This window comes from Hemicordylus capensis, chromosome 1, assembly GCF_027244095.1.
Source record: "Hemicordylus capensis ecotype Gifberg chromosome 1, rHemCap1.1.pri, whole genome shotgun sequence".
NCBI lineage: Eukaryota > Metazoa > Chordata > Lepidosauria > Squamata > Cordylidae > Hemicordylus > Hemicordylus capensis.
Genome location: NC_069657.1, coordinates 227,176,972 through 227,198,135, shown reverse-complemented (window position 1 = coordinate 227,198,135; position 21,164 = coordinate 227,176,972). Strand labels below are relative to the sequence as shown.

Sequence of the window (21,164 nt, the reverse complement as noted above, 5' to 3'; positions counted from 1 at the left end):
CTCCAGACAGAGTTTTGGAGAATTAGCAAACCTAGTTCATTTTATTGGAATTCTGCCTCTGTCAATAGTGAGGGGCCTGTTATCACTTTCCCCCTGACCATACCTGTTCAGGAAGAAATGTTGATACGTTTGTTCCTACGTAGAAACTAGTTTCCCAACTCTTGCCTTGATTAGCATGATGAATGGAAACTTCTTAAAAGCACAAGTTCACTAATGAACTTTTCACTATTTATTTATCTATTAAAATTGCATGCTGCCAAACTAACAAATCACCTCAGGATGGCTTACAGGGGGGGCGGAGTGGTGGGGAATTGGCATTAAAATCAGTATAAAGAAATAATACACCCCCCCAAGGCCTAAAAACTAGTAAAACAACCAGTAGAGCAAATACAACCGGTAGAGAGCCAGCAGGAACCAATATGAATAGAATTATAGGCCAAATGCCTGATGGAACAAGAAGACTTTAGTCTGACACCTACAGGTATATAAAGAAGTCACTGGGCGGGTCTCCCTAGGGAGGGCATTCTACAATTGGGGGCCCACTACTGAAAATGCTCTCTCCCTTGTAGAGGGATGGGCAGGAAGATAATGGAGAAGGTGCTCCTTCAGATAGACTGTTCCTAAGTCATTTTTATTTAGGGCTTCAAATGTCAATACCAACACTTTGAATTCTATGTCAATTACACTAGTGTAATATGTTCAAAGTGGCTTGTCCCAGTGAGCAGTCTTGCTGCCCTGTTCTGCACCAACGGAAGTTTTTGGATTGTCTTCAAAGGTAGCCCCACATACAGTGCATTGCAATAATCCAGGTGGGGGATTACCAATGCATGGATAATTATTGCCAGGCAATCTCTGCCCAGATTGGCCATAGTTGGTATATCAGCTGATAAAAGGCACTCTGTGCCACTGAGGCTGCTTTGGCCTCAAGGGTCAGAGATGGAGCTATGAACACCCCCAGACTATGAACCTGCTCGTTCACCGGGAGTGGAACCCCAGAAGAGTTTAGAGCAGTTTAAACACCACTTAAATGAACAAACTGCCTATCGGTAGCATCTCTGTCTTTTCTGGATTGAGTCTGTTTTTTGACATCCAACTACTAATAGGCTCATCCAGCCCATTACCAAGTCCCGATGCCGGTTCAGGATAGCCACTGCCTCACTTGCAGTCAGTGAAAAGGAGAGAGAGAGCGAGCTGAGTGTCATCGGGTGACTGGTGACACTATCCTTCCAGACAACCACTCCCAGTGGTTTCATGTAGAAATTAAAAAGCATGGGGGACAAAATAGAGCCCTGAGGGGCCCCAAAACAGAGTCTCTAAGACACAGAATGACAGTCTCCCAGGACCAGTTTCTGGAACTAGCCATCCAGATAGGAGTGGAACCTATGTATAACAGTGCCTCCAACGGATTCAAAATATGCAAACACCATGGTCACTCTGAAATGGCCTGAAAAGGCAACTGGGTAACTACGTTTTTATGTGCGGGGGGCGGGCGGGCTGTGAGCTCAGTTCTAGCCCTGAAAACAAATTCCTGGATTGGGCATGTAGTAAGAGGCAACTTGTTCCTTAAATTGAATTATATATCTGCCCTCTGATCGATTTTTTGCACCTGGCTCCAGTTGGTGGAATTTGGAATTTTGGTAAAACAGATAAATAAAAAACAGATAAATAAAAACAGATAAAATTCACAATAGATAAAAAACACATTAAAATTAAAATTTCAGTTAGGATGTTTAAAGAGGAATCTTTTGTTTAGTGTGTCTGTTGAGAATATGAGAAGAAGTTGTGGTCCTCAAACTCAGGAAGGTAGATTTAGGCTAACCATGGGGGCAGTGAGTGGGGAAATTAAGAATAAGAAAACTGGAACTTGCTTCCCTCGGTGGCTTCATCTTTATTCCTTTTGAGGTTTTCAAGAAAAAGCTGTAAAAGGTAAGTACTTGTGCAGCCTTAGCAGGAAAGCTAATCCTTTCACATGTAATTGGGGTGCCACCATTCTGTGTAGGGGCATGTGTGAATCAGCCCTAAATCTTAAAGATGTGCACAAAATGGATTTTGTGTTTTGTTTCAAGCTCGAAACAAAATGCAGACAGCCAAAATATTTCATTGAAACAGCAGTTGACCTGCTTGTTTTGACAGAACAAACCTCAAAATGTTTCAAGTGTTTCAGAAACTCAAAGCACCTCATTGTTCCCCATGGGTAGCTCCTAGGGGCACCAAAGTGAGATGGGTGGTACGGCATGATGGATGCTTCCTACCACCCAACCCACAAAAGAAATGGGCAAGCAGGTGCTTTTTAACAGACTCTTAACCTTTTCCCCAAATCTACATAGGATCGCAAGCCAGTTGGAAGCCAGTGCCAGAAAACCAATCAGCAAGGAAAAAACTGGCCTCCAAAATAGCTCTTGAAATGTTTTGACTCAAAACAGAGTTGTTGTTTGTTTCAAGTTCAAAACAGGCTTTTTATTTAAAGGGTGTTTTGTTCTGAGCTCGAGACACTTGAAATGGCCTGATCTGGGACGTGATCCATTGAGCTCCATTAGAAATACGTTCTGCACCTGCGCGGAAGCCTCTTGGTGTGGAGTGCTCCAGCTCCTCCTGGCGTTTCTGCCCTGCCCCATGTGACCACATGGCTACTATTTAAGGCAGGAAGAATGCCAGAGTTCCAGTTCCTTTTCAACTGCCATGTTTTTTACATCAAAACATTTTGCACATCCCTACTAAATTTGTAATGCAGTACATAGTTATGCATGCTTAAGAGTATGCATTACTTTATTAGTCAAGGTTATTTATTTTTCTGAAACTTCCCCTGCTCCACCAACAGCCCATCTATAACGCTTTTAGAAGAGATGACTGAAAAAGAGAGACTGGATCTGTTTGAGCAGCTAACTCAGCAACTAGAGCACCACAAGGTAAATTGCGACAACCATTTTAAAGGGCATATTTGAAAGTGCATAGGAATAGCCTACTTTGGGGGGATGGGGGTGGCTTTCAGAAGAGTTGGTGCTGTGGAGAGGACTGCTCTGGCCTTAGGAAGGTTTCAGTATTTTTCAAAACATTAATAGTGATAATGCTCTTCTCTTATTTAAATGCACATTTAATGTTCTTGCTTCTTTAATCGCTTAGAACAGGGATTCTCAATGTTGGGTCCCCAGATGTTATTGGACTTCAACTCCCATAATCCCCAACCAAAGGCCACTGGGACTGGGGATTATGGGAGTTGAAATCCAATAACATCTGGGGACCCAATGTTGAGAATCCCTGGCTTAGAAGATCTTATGTGCAATTGGTCATGAAGCCTTTCAAATGGCGGGAATATGTGGGAAATGTGGCCATAACAATGAGTGGGTGAGTGAGCCCAGAGTTGCCTTGCTTTATCTGTAGTTCCAAGATGTTTAATCCCCCCCCCCCCGCCACACACACACTTCTCTTTCAGGGATTGAGGCCCTGATGAAGCACAAAAAATGTCAGTGGGGGTGTGGACAACTCACCCTTCCACAACTCCTCCCATCATCCCTTGCCATAAGCAAGTTCTATTCAGATTCAAAATATTCAGAGAGCAACAGCCTCCAGAAACTTTGCAGAAGGTGTGAGGGTGCGATGGAGTCTGGCTCCATCTGTGGCATCTGTGTCTAGAATTGTGGTTGCCTACAGCTCCTTCCTTCCATTTATGCACCTGCCATTTTCAAAGCTAGTCAGAGAGCTGGCTAAGTTGGTAAGGAACTTAGTCTGTAAGAGGAACTAAATGCAGCCTGTTACCTTCCTTTTCCTCTTCCTCTAAGGTGTCCAGTAGCATCTCTGTTGCCTGAGCTGAAAAGGTGGTTCAAGTAGGGAAGCCTGAGAGACATGTGAAATCACGTACTAATCATCTACTTGGCCCTTGCTCAGATCTCATTCTTATTATTTGGTTTTCAAGTACTATTGTGGCCTGTTGAAAGATACAAGCTTTATTTTTCCACTGTGTTAGAACCTTTTCAACAGAAATGTAGCATTTCATTGCTAATTACCAACAGAGGGTTATGAAACTTTTTAGTCCATGTGGACTCTTTGCACCTTTGAGTATTACAAAATATTACAAAGCACTGAAAATCTAAAGTGGTTGAATTTCCTAAATCCTAATGGTATAACTCTTGCATGTTGACTTTAGGAAGAACTGTCTTGTTTACAGCTGCATTTGGATAAAAAACACAGAAGTGAAGTAGAATTGTTGAGATCTTCCCTCACACTTCAGTACCAAGAGAACCTAATGAAGATGAAGATGGATCTTTCAGAGAGATATGCCTCTGAAATTGAGGAACTGAAAAGAAAGCATTGTTTAAATCTTGAACAGCTCCGTGCCAGAATTTCAGAAGAGCACCTCAGAGGTAAGATGGTTTGTCATAAACATGAGTTGTGCATTTTGAACTGATGCCCACATCTAGTTGATTGAGATTGGTTATTGGTTCAAACTGGAATCCAGCCAGGTAGGACTTATGCTTTTGGTTCTGAGACTCAATTTTGTGTCTGGGTGGAAAGAGGAGATCGAGAAGAAAATTCGGAGTTTAGACCTTCATCATCCAACACTGATTTCCCTGGGCATTGTGAAGGCCAGGGAGAAACAAGGCTATGTATTGGGGATATAACATTCCAGGAAGATAGAGGCTGAATTATGTATCATACTGCTTTATAGAGCAACTTATGATGTAGCCCTCTAGTGGATAAAATAAGTAGTTTTGACAATCAATATAGACCAGCTAACTAGTTATACAGTATTACCATCCCAAAAGTAAGGAGAATTTTTACTTTTGCCATTGTTGCCCTCATCTGTTCTGGAAGGCTGTTATTTACACACGATATAATTTATGTCTATGCCCTTGGGTGGTTGAGATGATTGATCATGTTTCACTCCACTGCCCATCTTATAGAAATACTGGTGAATTATTTATATCAGCTTATTATAGCAAATTATCCAGGCAGGTCACTAGATTTTTATACACTTATCCTCTTATATTCTAATGCTAATACCACTCTTAAGGTGGCAAAGTTCTGTAATATTGCAAGTTGTGTTAGGAAGCAGTTGATAAAAGGTTGACTGTGTTGAGGGTTATTGGGTTTTGATATTGTATAATGGGTTGTGTTGTATAAGATAATATATTTTATGGTTGTTGTAAGATTTTGTCTGTTGGTTGACTGTAATAAAAACTCTGACTCTGAACTCCCAAAATTACATTTACATGTGAAAAATTTGTGATGTGACACAAAGAAAGTACAGTGTTTGAGAGTTCTCGCTCCAGATATTACATTGCAATATGTATTTTCCTCCCCTTTGAAAATGGGTCCTGCGATAAAATGTACTTGAATATACTGTGAACATACAAATGTTGATACCATTGTCTCGATCTTCAATGGAGATATTACATTGCATTGTGTATTACAATTTTTCCCCTTTCAAGTGTGAGAATTGAGCTGGTATTTTACCTTGAAATATAGAATTATGTCCTGCACATTTGTGCCAAATTCCATTACAGTATCTTAGTGTTCAAAAGAATCATCAAATTCAGACAAACAAGCTAACAAATTAATGGAAATCTGAATGGACAAGTTAAACTGAAGGTTAAGCATGTTTCTTGCCATGAATTGTTATATATAGAGCAAATGGGAGACAGCAAGTGGGAGACTTGGCAATGTTCCTCCTGAGTTCCTGCTGCTTAATAGAAACTGGAAGCCATATCAAGCTTTGGCAAATTAGTGTATGTTAAAAAAAAAAGTTAAAGATCAGCAGAGAATGGCTCCTCCCTTTTGTATTTCCTTCCCAATATTTCTGCCTGAAAAGGAGATTGAAGAGTTGCTGGTAATCCCAGGAACATGGGAACAATCCCATTAAACTGTTGCAAAGACAATATACCATGCTTTTCATAAAGCAAAAGTTCTGAAGCGATACAGTCTGTGGAGTATGCTAAAGAAATTCTCTACCAGAGCATTTGTTCCTTTTGTACTGATAGGGCAGCTGTCCACTTTTTCTTGAGGGCCAGCCTGGACCTTGACTACGCATGAGTCTACTCTTGGATCTGGGTCGTGATCTGTTGAGCTCCATTAGTAATGGGTTCTGCGCCTCCATGAAACACTCTTGTCGTGGAGTACCACAGCTCCTTGTGGCACTTCCAACCCGCCCCAGGCGACCATGTGGTTGATATTTAAGGCAGGAAGGCCACTCCTTCTGTTCCTTTTTGACCGCTGTAGCGATTGGTTACTCGACTGCTGCAGCTCCTCGTCTTGGTTCCTCTCAGTGTGTGAGTTCTAAATGAAATAAAATAAAATAAATACGGATTGATTTTTTTGGCAAGCGAACTTCGGACCATCAACTGACTTTGATTATGGATAGTTAAATGTTAAAGATAGAGGAAAAAGCTTTCAAACATTGCTCTAAGTGTAGAGCTAAGCTTCCGTCGCAAGATGGACACAATCTCTGTCTCCTATGCCTAGGAGAAGGGCATAACACCACGTCTTGTAAAGTCTGCATGTCATTCTCGAAGCAGACTAGACCTAATAGGGAGATCAGACTAAGGGCCGCACTTTATGACGACGTATTGAGCCCCTCGACTCCTTCAACATCTAAGGAGCGGGCAATCCCTTCAGAGTGACCGTATGGCCCAAGGATTGCACAAATGCAGTCTAAATCCTTGGGCACAGCTTTTAAATTGCCTAAGCCCCCTAAGAGGCCGAAGAACAAGCATACCGATGGAGCGGCGTCTAAGCCAGCAAAAAAGAGAAAGACCTCTATCTCGGAGACCACGCCATCTCCGAGCCTTCAGGATGTCATTATTACCTTGGTATAAAATCCCTCAACACCAAGGGTGTTGGAGGACTCCTGGCCTAAGATGATGAAAACCCCTTCATCGGGCCGCCCGTCGACACCGGAGCCATTGTTGCTGAAAGACCCCTTGGCATCGAGTGCAACCCGACAATCTTCTCCGCTGAAGCCAACATGGCAAAAGGAGCCATAGTTCCTGTGCAATGGGCACAAAGGTGGGAGGGCTTCCATTCCCACTACTTCAAGATCCCCAAACGGGGAAGGGGAATACACCCAAAAATGAACTTGAGGCACCTGAACAAGTTCATCTGTGTGAGGAAGTATCGAATGACAGTGTTGCGGGACATATTACTGCACCTACATCACGAACGGTGGCTGGCAACCCTCAACTTAAAAGATGCTTACTTTCACATTGGGATTTGAGAGACAGACGGGAAATTCCTGAGATTCACTGTAGGCAACTCCATATTTCAATACAAGTTGTTGCCCTTTGGCCTAAGCACAGCCCCACACGTCTTTATAGAGTGCGTGGCGGCTGTAGTGGCTCACCTAAAGACCAGGGGATTGGCTTTCTTCCTGTTCCTAGATGACTGGCTTCTAGTGTCCAGGGGCAAAGGAGAATTACTTTCTCAAATACCATATCTGTTGCAGCTTCTCCAAGAGCTGGGCATAGAAGTGAATTGGAAGAAGTCTCACCTACAACCAGTGAAGTCTTTAGCCTATATAGGTTCAATTATAAACCCTCTGGAAGGAAAGGCATACTTACCTCAGGAAAGGTCCCATACCATCAGGGACTTGATCCTCGTTTTCATGCAGCACAGTGAACACGACAGATACTGTGCCTCCTGGCCTGATGGCATCCTGCAAGACAACAGTCAGTTATATGAGATTGAAGATGAGGAAACTACAATTGTGGTTCCTCTCTGTCTTCCGCCCAAACTTGGACAGGCCGTGCTAAAACTAACGATTCCGCCCCAAGTCATCCAATGGTGGACACAGGCAAAAAATCTCCTGCAGGGAGTCCCATTCCAGACTCAAATACCTACAATATGGGTGACAACGGATGCCTCCTTAACAGGTTAGGGAGGACACTGCAATGGCAACAAGGTCCAGGGACTATAGAGCTACCATCAAGAATAGCTCCATATCAATTTCAGGGAACAGACAATGTGATTGCTGATAGCCTGAGCCACACCTTCCCATGCTCAGATCAACATGTGTGGGAGACAACAAATATCTACAACCACTATTGAAAGCCTGGGGCTGGCTGTGAATAGATGTGCTTGCGAATGCCAAGTACAGCAGATTCTGCTCCAAAGCAGAGCACAATCTGCAGTCACTACGAGATGCATTCCAGTTGGCCTGGACCAAGGGTCTATTTTACGTGTACCCTCCACTGACACTCATAAGCCGAATGGTGGCAAGACTACTACTTTGAGTGACTTGCATTCTGGTGATGCCATGATGACCAAGGCAGTCTTGGTTTCCACTAGTGCGCAGACTGTCCAGACACGGATACAGGAGGCTCCAACATTTTCCAGATCTTCTGTCACAGGAAGGAAGTCAAGTGCTGCACCCTGGCATAGCCACCCTAAGGTTAACAGCTTGGCAGACAGGCTTCTGAACAAGATTATGCTAAATCAGGGGAAACTATCAACTCTCAGGAACTATGCAGATAAGTGGAAAGGTTTAGGTTCTATGCAGCTTCTGAAGGTTTCAATGCATTGAAAGCATCAGTCAGGCAGGTGCTTCTGTACTTGACGACTCTAAAATCGGAAGGCCTGTCCAACATATCCATCAGGGTATACTTGGTGGCACAGTCAGCGAAACATCTGGGGTGCGATGGAAAGACAGTCTTTTCACATCCTAGCTCCAAATGTTTCCTGAAAGGCCTCACTAACCTATATCCTCTGGTCAGGCAGCCGATAGAACAATGGAGTAACTCCTTGGTTCTCTCTTTAACTAAGGCTCCATTTGAACTAATGGCCACAGCAAATCTAAAGCTAGTCACATTAAATACTGCCTTCCTAGTAGTGATCACCACTACCCGTAGGGTGAGTGAAATGACAGCTCTTTGTATGGACAAGCCATTCACATGGTTTTATCCAGAAAAGGTCCTGATGTGGACTGACCATTCTTTCCTGCCTAAGATAGTTTCTGATTTCCATATAAATCAGGACATCGTCCTTCTGACATTTTTCAGGAACCTTTCCACCCCATTAGAGAGATCACTTCACTCTCTGGACATCAGGAGAGCACTACTCTTCTCTCTGGCTTAAAACAAAGTCTATATGCAAGACTAAAAGACTATTCATTTCTTACAAGTGGAAAGCCAAAGGCCACTGTGTATCTAGGCAACGTTTATCCCATTGGTTGGCTGAGCTGCTAACCTACAAACTACAAAAGATAGAGTCCCCAAGTTCCATAAAGGCTCATCCTACCAGAGCCTATGGAACTTCAGCGGCCCACTTATCTGGCATATCCTTCAACGATATCTGTAAAGCGGCAACCTGATCAACGGAAATGCCCTTTATAAGACATTATGCTATAGACTTGCGATCTACAGTGGAGGCAAAGTTTGGGAGAGAGGTCCTAAAAAGGGTGTTGCAATAACTGCTGCTCCCTCCTGCTACATAGCTAGCTAAACACCGATTACTAATGGAGCTCAACAGATCACGATCCGGACAAACAGGTTACTCACCTGTAACTGATGATCTGGTAGCGACCCGTTGACATCCATTAGACCCATCCAGACCTCCCCACTGCAGTAGTTCAAGTCTCTACATAAAAACTCACCTGTGACACTGCAAGGATGGTCACCTGTTCTGGCAGCTGTCCCGGAACTGAGGGAGTGGTGTTCCTCCTGCCTTAAATATCAACCACATGATCACGTGGGGTGGGTGGGAAGCGTTACAAGATGCTGTGGTATTCCACGCTGAGAGAGTTCCACGTAGGTGCAGAACCAATTACTAATGGATGTCAACAGATTACTTCCAGATCATCAGTTACAGGTGAGCAACCTGGTTTTCCCCTCATCTTTTTGTGTAACTTCTGCTATCACCATCACTTGAATCTAGCTTGCAAATGGTGAGTCTCCATCAAAGCATGAATGAGGAGAAGGCTCTGCTTTTGCTCCTTTGATTTCTTGCTTTCCAAGGTTTACGTTTCTTGCCTCAAGTGTGTCAGGCTGCTCATTTGTGACTTAGCAGCTTCCCTCTGACTATATGACAGTGGGAGAGAGCTTGTTAATTCTTGAAAAATCCCCAACAAGACTACTGTGAGCTCTGAAGAATTTTAGATATATTTCTAAAATAAATGGGAAAAACAGTGGAGTCTTGTGGTGCTTCTTTGTTGTTTTACTAGAGAAGGATAACAAGGTTGCATGTATAAAATGGGATGAGCTCTTGTTTGGTTAGGGAAGCGTACAAGTGAGAATTTGTGTGCTGAGACCACGGCATACAAATCTTATTTAACTTTTTATCTCAAATCATTTCTTTTTAAGCATGACTCAAGTCTTTTAACCACAAAGTGCCCATGTCCTAGTATTAACTATTCCTTAGTGAGAATAATTGAGAAATCAGGTGTAACTTATCAGGATTTTTAGTTGTCCTTTGTTTTAATGGATGTGGAAAATCACAGAATAATAAAACATTAGCTGTGCCTCTTGAATGTGTCACATTTCTGAAATTTTGGTTTGGCACTGACAGCCCTCATTAAACCCTGCCTGTAGGAATCCCTGCACACTTCCCTGATGATGGCTTTTTCTCAGCTATCACATCCAAAAGGCTAGATCTTCCAGATTGGCATTCATTCTTGAGCAATCACTGAGACTGAACAAATGCTGTGATGCTGTTACAGAAAGATGCATGTGTTGTGGCAGCTTCCCCATGTTAGCAATTAGAGAACATGGTAAATTTCCACTCATTTTGCATGTACACATTTGAAATCAAGACCCCTTTGATGTCATTTAATGCCATTAAAAAGCAAGTTATCTTCTGTTGGATCTGTCAATATCTATGCAGTTCAAGCAAAATCTTTTTTGTTTTGTTGTTTTTAGAAATTACTAAACTTCGTCTACAAAGTGCTCAGTGTGCTGCACGTGAAATAGAAACGGAGGTGGCTGCGCGGCTCTTGGTGATAGAAAATGAATACAAAGCTAAACTTGATGTTCTTCAGGCTGAGAAGCACTCCATCTCCACTCAACTAGAAGAAATTGAAGAACTGAAGAGAGAAAATACTAAATTAAAGGAAATTGGTATACAGCAAGAAATGCATATGAAACAGGAGCTAGAACAGGTAGCTTCACATATAGTGAAACCTTGAGAGATGCTGGAATAGTTTGCATTTTAAGAAATAAGCAAGAATTTATTAAGAAAGGCATAGGATTTATTAGAATGTTGTCTATGAAAGGAAAAAACAACAACATATTTTACAGCCGGGGTACTTTCAAGTAAATTCACATAGGAAGCCCCTAGGTGTTCACGCATTGCAGTCTAAAATAGTTGACAAATTCTGTTGTTTTCATTTGATATGTTTTGGATGTGTGCTTTTAACAGCACCTCTTCCAGAAATAATATATGCATCTCCTTAACAGTATGTGTAATGATAAAACGACAAGTGTTGTTTTTGGAAAGGGGAAGAGAGCTGCTTTTGTGGCAAAGGTAAAGTAAAGGGTGCTGTCGAGTCGGTGTCAACTCCTGGCACCGACAGAGCCCTGTGGTTTTTCTTTGGTAGAATACAGGATGAGATGATTCCTTTCAGCATCCTCCTATATCACTCCTGCCTGATATAGGTGTTTCCCATAGTCTGGGAAACATAACAGTGGGGATTTGAATCAGCAACTTTCTGCTTGTTAGTCAAGCATTTCCCCGCTGCTCTTGTGGTAGCAAGCATGAATGATCTGCCCTGGTTTAATGGGAGACTATGTGTGAGTGGAGTAAGGTATTCCCCTTATGGGATGGGGGTGCTCTGGGAATTCCACTTCACATCCAGAAAGTTCCAGGTACCCTCTCTGTCATCTCTGAGAGAGATTCCTGCCTGTAACCTTGGTGAAGATGCTGCTGCTGCTGCCAGTAAACGATACTGAGCTAGATGGACCAATGGTCTGACTCTGTATAAGGCAGCTTCCTATGTTCCTGTGTCCCAATTTAGTCTCATAAGCTAAAGATACAAAAAGAGCATAACTAATCTATATATTTAATTCTCCTGGGTGTGCCTTTCGAACGTGCGTCCCGGCAGCCCAGCTGATTGGCTGGGCTGCGGGGCACCTTACTGGGTAAGGCGCACACAGGAGAACCAGCCGGCCAGGCTGTGGGTGGCCATGGTGGCCGCCGCCGGGTGAGCGGGCGTGCGGGCCGAGGAGAAGCTGCTGCCACCGCCGCGCGGGCGTGTAGGCGTGCGGGTGGAGGAGAAGCCGCCGCTGCCGGGCGGGCAGGCGGGTGGGCCAGCCGAAGAGAAGTGGCCACCGCCACTGGGCAGGCCAAGGAGAAGCTGCTGCCGCCAGGGGGGGTGGGCGGGCGGGCCGAGGAGAAGCGGCCGCCGCCGTGCGGGCATGCGTGCAGGCCGAGGAGAAGCTGCTGCCGCGCGGGCGGGCCAAGGAGAAGCCGCCGCCGCCGGGCGGGCGGGCGGGCAGGCCAGCCGAAGAGAAGCGGCCACTGCCGCCGGGCGGGCAGGCTGAGGAGAAGCCGCCGCCGGGCGGGCCAAGGAGAAGCAGGCGGTGGTGGACCCGGCCGGAGCTGAGGAGAAGCGGGCGGCGGTGGGCCCGGCCGGAGCCACGGGCCTAGGCCGGCAGCCTGGACAAGAAGGTGGGGGAGAGGAGGCCGGCCGCAGAGGCCAGCAAGGAGCAGCAACGGCGGGGGAGGGAGAGGTAGCCGGCCCCAAAGAGCGCACAGATGCTCTGTGCGGGGTCGGCTTGTATTGTATAATACATCAGATATAGACAAGTGCTATATCATTTGTCCTGACAAAGATAAAAATATTTGAGTATTATCTTGTACATAGAATTTTATATTCGTGCATTTCATGCATTTCGAACACTTTGTATACATTAGCTGAGATCCAAAGAGCTAGTGTAGGCTATCCCAGAACACTGGATATGCCTGGTGAAATGTTTGCCGCCTTGATTTTTTTTAAAGCAGTCCTTTAACCATATCAGAAGGGGTGGGGGGGAGAGATTTTAAAAACCAAACATTTTAAAGTCAAATACAACAAATATTTATATACCGCTTCTCAACAAAAGTTCCCAAAGCGGTTTACATAGATATAAATAAATAAAATGGGTCCCTGTCCCCAAAGGGCTCACAGTCTAAAAAAGGAACGTAAGATAGACACCAGCAACAGCCACTGGAGGGATGCTGTGCTGGGTATGGATATGGCCAGTTGCTCCTGCCTGCTCAATAAAGAGAATCCCCACTTTAAAAAGATGCCTTTTTGCTCAGTTAGCAGGAAAGTGTGCTTTGGGATTCCCATCCACCACCACAAGGAGGCATCCCTACTCAGGGGGCAACTGCCCCAGGTGGGGGGGGCGGGCATTAAAAGCTATCCAACACTGGTGCAGGCAAAGCTGAGCGACTACAGCAATCCTTAGAAGCGTTTGCGGGGGGGGGGGGGGCAGGGTTGAGTGACAAGGGGGTGGCTGGGAACTGCAGGGATGCCTGGGTAATGTAGTTCCTCCTGAGCTTCTTGGGAACTACATCCCCCAGGCATCCCTGCGGTGCCCAGCTTCCCTTTTGTCACTCCCAGCCTGCCCCCTCCCCCGCCCCGAACACTCTCAAAGATCACTGCAGCCACCCAGCCTTCCCTGCATCAGTGCCGGGTGGCTTTTAAAGGGCCACCCCCATCACCCTTCTACCTGAGGCAGTTGCCCTGTGTGAGGCTGCCTCCTTGTGGTGGGGGCTGAGAATTCCGAAGTGAAATTCTGACATTTACTGACTTGCATAATCCTAGTGGCTGCTTCTTCTTTCCATGCCAGACACACCCCGCCGATACTTCTATGGAGGTACTCTTCTGTCTGAACAGTTTGCTTGCCTTATTAGTATAACGATCTGTTTTTATCTCTAAATCTTGATATTTCCTTCTCATTGTTTTGTTGCCTTCTCACTGTTTTGTCTTGCTGCCACCTTACTTATTATGGAGCCTTTGCAGATCATGCCTCTTCCTGCTCACCCTTAGATTACCTGTTTTATTTTTTCCTTTTCTCTGTGGTGGCTGCAGCTATAGTAGTATTAATAGTATTGGTATTAACAGTTTAATACAAAGGTTTTCAAATCTGGGTCCCCAGTTCTTGTTGGCTACAACTCTTGTCCTCCCCTGACACAACCACCAAAGGCTGGGGATGATGGCAGTTGTAATCCAAGAACGCCTGGGGACCCAAGTTTGAGAACCCTCGGTTGAATAGTAATTAGAACTGGTATGGAAGTATTAATGCTAATACTAGTATTAAGGGTAAATGTGTATTTCCATTGCTTAATATTATGTAACAGCCTAAAAGTCAGTGTGTTCCCCTTTGTCTGTCTGTTTCTCTCTCTCCCACCCCTAACCCCCCACCCACACACACACATAGAGAGAGGGGAGTGGTATTTTTCAGATTGAAGATTCATACTCTGCCTTTGAACATTTGTTCACTGAGAGTTTTACTGTACATTTCCATGGATAATCTAGCACTTCTGCCAATATTTGCAGATTAAATGTAAGCTCACTGAAGAACATGCGAATGATTTGAGAAGAACCAGAGAAGTGGTCCAGGAAATGGAACAGATTCATAAAGCAAAGGCTGAAGAATGGAAACTGGAACGGGAGGACCTGAAAATGAAAACTGAAGAGAAATTATCGCTGGTGTATGAAGAGCTTGAAAACAAGGCAGAATATGAGAAGCAAAGCTTGCAAAAGCAATTTGAACGTCGTGAAGCTGAAATGACTTTACTTCACGAGCAGCAGGCTGCTAGAATTGTGGAACTGGAGAAGTCTCTAAAGGAGCAGCAGAACAGTGTCCGGCAGCTGGAGGACAGCTTACTAAATGCACAGAAGTCTTTGGCTCAAGGCAACAATGAACTGACTTCCATAAAGGCCCTTGTGGCCAAAGAATTAGAAGAAGCTAAACACATGTTAGAAGAAGAATATCGAGCTAAACTTGAGGATGCACAAAGCAGGTTTGTAACTATGTACTAGGGCCAAAGTTTAGAAGGTGAGGGCTTTTGAAAGTTGCTCATTTGGCTGTAGCTTGCTCCTCTCAACAAAAAGTTTCCAAGTCTTTAGAGAACTTTAGGAATGGAAGTCCACAATTCAGCAGTTATGGGAGGGAGAAGTAGGTGCATGTACAAAAGCATGTGATATATCGGAGGGTGTCTTTTTTTGGGGGGGGGATTGCAGCCTATCTGATAAACATGACCACAAGTCAGTCTTGGTCTTGCCTTGCCAGGCTGTATCTTTTGTGTAGTTATTTGGTGATGTTCAAGATGATCCAGTGTCAAGTCACCAGTCTATGTATTTTTTCTTTATTTAGCTGTGCAGTCTGCCCTCTCCTGAAGGTTCAAGGCTATTCATAGTCATTTTGTATAGCAGAAAAAGTTTGCCAATTATGTATACATGCTGTATTCTTCCCACCCCATTTTTCTTAGCCCTTGACTACACAAGCTATCTGCCATTCTCTATATATCTTTATCAGATATTGCAAAGTAGAATTTTTCTCTCTCATGATTGTTCAAAGTCTGTGAAGAAGCAAGCTGACGACCTTTTGTTAGGTTCTGAATTGTGGTGCCGTTTAAGGGGTGGTCAGTTTTTAACCGGTTTACTGTGAGTACTAAACCTTAAATCTGTTACCTAAATTTTGCCTGTATGTGTGTAAGCCTACCAAGATGGTGCATTTGCAGTACAGTGGATGCTCCCATTCTTTTTGCCATAGGAACAACATAGGAACATAAGAAGCTGCCATATACTGAGTCAGACCATATGTCTATCTAGCTCAGTATTGTCTACACAGTGGCTTCTTGAAGGTTTCAGGCAGGAGTCTCTCTCAGTCCTATCTTGGAGATGCTGCCAGGGAGGGAACTTGGATCCTTCTGGGATCCTTGGATCCCAGAGTGGCTCCATCCCTTAAGGGGAATATCTTGCAGTGCTCACACATCAAGTCTCCCATTCATATGCAACCAGGGCAGACCCTGCTTAGCTAAGAGAACAAGTCATGCTTGCTACCACAAGACCAGCTCTCCTTGCCATGGATAGCTGTTTAACTTATTGAACCTTTAATAAGGTTCACATCCATGGCCATTGTAAAATTGTATGTGATAGAATAGCATGGCAAGACTGGCTTATCAGTTGAAGAGGAATTGAAAGACCAGGATGCATACCAGACAGTGGGGAAAGCAGGAAGGTGCACGCTGGTTAATTGGATTTTTAGCTTCAGAAGGCGCACACACATGCACACACTTTGACTCTGTATGTTGGCTTGAGAATGAGGGAATGGAAAACCATTGACTATTCCTAAATCAGCCTCCCGCCCGCTGCCCCCTCTGGAGCTTTAGCTGAAGTAGATGACATCATCCATATAAGAGCAAATTTTAGCAAGACTGCTTTATAAAATCTTGCTTTAGAGATTGAGATGTGTCATTTTGCCTGAAAGTGTGTGTTTTCCAAATAAAGAAGTCGATCAGTATCCTTTGGAAAACTTATCTGAGGAGGAAACGGGGCCAATTAGGGAGGGGTCCCACAGTTCTCCATGCTGTCCTTAAAACCTAATGAGCTTCCTAGCCAATGCAGGCTTTATAGTCCCACTACAACTTTAAAAAATGCAAATAGCACTTTTAGCACAATGCACAAAAATATCCTAAAAGGAACACACACACAAAGTTTGCTTAATTTAGACAAGTTGTTTTATGCTATATATGTTCTTTGAATTTTGATGATTTTGATAGTGTTTTCCTTTTTTTACTCCCTTGGAAATAACTAGATTTGTGGAAGAGGGTAAAGTTATGACTACAAAACTTATAACAGGACATGAAATGGCCCTTCAGGAACTGAAGGAAAAGCATGTTGCTGAGCTTCAGCTCCAGATGGAAGATCTGCAACATAATCATGAAGAACAAATGTTGTCCTTCACAACTGATCTACAGGCAAAGCACCAAGCTGAAACAGAGGCCCTGAAATCCACATTAGAAAGGAAACAGCAGACTGAACTAAAAACTCATGTGGCTGATATGCAGAGAAATCATCAGGCACAAATTGCAGAGTTGGAGACAAAGCATTTAACAAATTTGGATACACTGGAGTCTACATATGTATCTGAAATTCAGCTCCTGCAAGATGAGCACAGGCAAGCTCTTCAGGATTTGCAAATAAATCTGAGAGAACAGCTACTTCAAAAGGATAATGCAAATCAACTGCTTTTGGCTCAAGAACTTGATAGAGTGAAATTTAAACATGCCGAAGAACTGCAAACTTGCCAAGACTCTCTGAAAATAGAGCTGGCTACTGTTCACATAGAAAAACTTAAAATAATGGCAGCAGAACTGGAGGAAGTTCATAAGGTGAGTGGGGAGAGTAAATGACTGCCCTTGGATTTGAATTTTAGTTAGTTAGAAGCTTGTTTGAGAGTGATGTTGTGCATCTTCTTCATTAACTGGTGCTATTCACACGCGCAAGTGAAACAGGGCTAAGAAAGCCCAGCCCAATTTACCTGCTCGTGTGAACTGCTGGGAGCAGCGTCAGCACAGTGGCAAACCCTGTTAGGTGTCCTTGCTGTTAGCTGGGGTTTCGGGTTTCACAAGCGTGCCCAAAACCAGGTCTAATGGATCGTGTGTCAGTGCTGCGCAGCTCCATGCGGCACCAGCACACGAGTACCCTCCCTAAGGGTGTCAGTGCGTTATGGACTCATGCAGTGCATTATGGAAGTTCTGCAGGCCTCCTGGCCCCAGAAACCCCCTGCTGCCGGCAGGAGCCGACCATTATCTGGGTGAGCGATCCGCCCAGGGAAAGCTATATCCAGGGATCGCAATGGAGAGTGGGAGGAGGTAAGCGTTTCAAGACATCCTTTCCTCGCTCCTCTGGAGCCCTTTCTCCAGTCATGAAAAAGGGCTCTCTGTATTGTGATACAGGCTGGTTCAGACATCACGGCCAAACAATGGGTTCGCTGGTAGGAAGGTGCTGCAGGCTGCTCATTGCTTCTCCCCTTGTAAGCAGAGGTGCACCTAGGTAATCTTGGAGCCTTGACCTAAAGGCCTTTGGAGCTGCCCCCCTCTTCTCCGCCAGCACAAATAAAGCATCATCATGTTTGGCCGGGTGACCATACCACCCGGGACAGACTAAAGGCCAACATTCAGATTAATGCATATATGGAAGAATGAATAATGTTTCATGCATGCAGCAGAGGGATGATTTTCACCAGTCCTCCCTTCCCTCTGCAGCCGTCTGAGCCTCATGAAAATTTGTCCCTAAGGTGTTCCACAACCCTCGGGGATATATTTTCAGGAGGCACTGAGGACTGTAGAGGGAAGGAAAGGATCAGTGAAAATCACCCCTCACCCATTGTGTGTGTGATATGTTCTTTCATACATATGTCATTAGTCTGATTGTTGGACATTATATCGATATAAACTTTGGTGGTTTATGTGCATTAATGTGGAAATTAGCAAATGGGAGTAGGAATTTGAGGTTGACCATCAGCCGGCTGTAAGTCTTAAAGGAATAAAATTCTTGTGTTATTTTAAGACAATCAACAAAGTACTATATTGCTTCAAAAGCTATATCAAATAAAGACATAGAAAATCTCCCCTTCTCCCCCTGCTCTGAAGAAACCTTAGTAATGGACACAACAGAAGATGGGTTATATGCATGCCAAAGATCTGCAACATTTTTCTTGCAAAACTTAGAAGCAGCATTTGCGTCAATTTCAAGTTTTGGTTGCCATATTTGGAGAATGAATTTGAAGTCCTATTCTGTAATTTTTTTTATTATTTCCCAGTGGCCAGTTTGCTTGTGTTTGAGCCTTTTAGGAATTTCACAGAATATGTTCTTTGTTCCACAGGCACATTTTAGCATGGTCTACCTTTGCTCCCATGGCATTCTGACATTTTAATGCTTTAATGTGAATATTTTCCCATGACTTCTATTGAACATTCAGTAAGAATCTGGGTGCAAATATCTGCTTATGCTACTTTGATTGGAAAAATGATCTGCCTGTAATTTTGAGATTGAGATTTTATTTTATTTTTTGACTTTTTGAATCTTTGTAGGAAGATTTGACAATAGCACTGGAAAAACAACGCTGTTTATTGGAGAGTGACTATCATAGATCCCTGGATGTGTTGCAAGGAGAAATCCTCCATATAGAGGAACAGCATAAAAAAGCAGTGCAGGAACTTCAAAATCTCCATGTTGCGGAAGTTCAAAAAGAAAAAGAAAATTGCCAGCTGCTTCAGAAAACAATTGAGCAACTGAACTCAGACAAACAGCAGGTAAGAATTTCTCAAATCTGCATGGGCTTCTAAGAAAAGTAAACATCTGTTTACCTTTTTATGTTTGTTTTGCATATTTCCTTCATTTGAAACTACCTGATCTGGATAGTGATCTGTTGCATTCATAACATTGGGTTCTGCGCCTGCGCAGTGACCTCACGGACCGATTAGCTAGCTCCTCGCTCCGCCCCTTACTGCCATGCACGAGGCCGTGCTGCTCTTATCAGTGGCAGTTGGGGTGTGTCTCTTTCAGTTTCTGTTTGACTGCCGTTGCGTGAGTACCTCGTCATGGGGACAAAATAAGTACAGAATGACATTTCACACAATGTCAGTCAAATAAGTCCATTTTTGTCACCAGCTGCCAGAATTAATTCCCTGGAGCCTGGTAGTATTTGAGAGTTACACCAGCATTAATTACTAAGCAAGTCAACTGGGCACTTTATTCACTTCTAAAATAATACTTATGCTTTACTGGTAGCGGATACTTGGACAGGCAATCCCAGAGTATCGCAAGATGGAACGAACTGAGCTCTTGTTTAGAAATATACAAAGCAAAAATCAAAAAGCTTCTTTTAGAAAACTCATAAGGGCATTGTCGTTTATAAAGGAAAATATTAGAACAGTGCAGTTCTGCCTAAACATATTATTTTATAATGAATTTCCAAACTTAGGTATGTTGCAGAGATGGTAACCCTGCCTTAGAGATGGAAAACCAACCTGGCCCTTACTCTCTGTATAGGAAGCCTGATCCCAGCCTCTTGATAATCGTATATCATTGTCTTACAATGATTTTTAATTTTTTAAAATTTATTTTTACATTTACATCCCACTCTTCCTCTAAGGAGCCCAGAGCGGAGTATATAGTTAGGTTTCTCCTCACAATAACCCTGTGAAGTAGGTTAGGCTGAGAGAGAAGTGACTGGCCCAGAGTCACCTAGCAAGTATCATGGCTGAAGGGGGATTTGAAATCTGTTCTCCCCTAGTCCTAGTCCAGCACTCTAACCACAGCCAAGATACAGATTAATAGTTTGGTCCCTGGTTCCCTAAAGGACTGTGTGCTCTCGAAGGTTTGTGCCTGCTTCTCAAGATAATCCGCATGGCCTCTGCTCTGTATGCTGACACTGAGAGAGGCTTGACTGTCATGCATGTAGGACAGGGTCTTTTCATTCATGGCCCCCAAGCTTTGGAATGCCTTCCCAGTGGGCATCCGCTCCTCTGCCTCCCTTGCTGCCTTAAAAGGCAACTGAAGACCTGGCTATTGAGTCAAGCCTTTGCCATGCAGGGGGTGCTGTTTTCTGGGCTGTTTTTAATGGTTTTATTGCTGCATGTATTTACTTGTTGATATTATTCTTTTGATATTTTTACTGTGTTTTATCATCCATTTCTAGTGGAAACCACCTTGAGATTTTATGAAAGGCAGTATATTTATAAATTTGATCAAATGGTTACATCATCCAGATTTGTGCTCTGTTTGATCTGATTCTATTTTATAGCCAGTTTCCTTTGAATTCTGAGGTTGCTGGCATCACAGTCCTGACCCAGGAAGTAACCCATGGACACATGTATGCCTAGTATAGGGCCAATTGGGGAGGCAGTTGTGTGATGTAAATAGTTGGGCCTACATTTCAAAGGATTTGGATATTTGATTCCCAGGCCAGGAGTGAAAGTCCTGGGGTCTTTCATGTTGTCCTAGGGTGAACATATCTTCAAGCCTCTAGAACATATCTGCAGGCCTCCAAGTTTGGGACCAGTTAACATAAGAACACCCCTGTTGGGTCAGGCCCAAGGCCTATCTAGTCCAGCATCCTGTTTCCCACAGTGACCTACCAGATGCCTATGACAAACCCACAGGCAAGAGATGAGGTCATGCCCTCTTTCTTGTTGTTGCTCCACTGTAATTGTTATTTAGAGGCATCTTGCCTCTGAGGCTGGAG

General features: G+C 43.9%; 1 protein-coding gene and 1 long non-coding RNA gene across 6 annotated transcripts in view; one reads left to right on the top strand and one right to left on the bottom strand.

Moving 5' to 3' along the window:
• PCNT (pericentrin) overlaps nt 1-21,164 on the top strand; it is a 153,641-nt gene that overhangs the window by 47,938 nt on the left and 84,539 nt on the right. For 4 of the 5 annotated variants that reach the window (XM_053282994.1, XM_053282992.1, XM_053282995.1 and 1 more), the window contains 6 exons: nt 2,819-2,906; nt 4,142-4,358; nt 10,842-11,080; nt 14,465-14,931; nt 16,728-17,304; nt 19,009-19,230. In XM_053282994.1, the coding sequence (XP_053138969.1) occupies nt 2,819-2,906; nt 4,142-4,358; nt 10,842-11,080; nt 14,465-14,931; nt 16,728-17,304; nt 19,009-19,230 (1,810 nt within the window). The remainder of the gene's footprint in view (nt 1-2,818; nt 2,907-4,141; nt 4,359-10,841; nt 11,081-14,464; nt 14,932-16,727; nt 17,305-19,008; nt 19,231-21,164) is intronic. The other variant, XM_053282993.1, reaches the window with a different exon arrangement.
• The window catches only part of LOC128339319 (uncharacterized), a 41,497-nt gene continuing 25,566 nt past the window's right edge, over nt 5,234-21,164 (bottom strand). Inside the window, exons 2-3 of the long non-coding RNA XR_008312991.1 lie at nt 7,551-7,645; nt 5,234-6,270 (exon numbers count right to left, since the gene is read on the bottom strand). This is a non-coding gene — a long non-coding RNA (uncharacterized LOC128339319). The remainder of the gene's footprint in view (nt 6,271-7,550; nt 7,646-21,164) is intronic.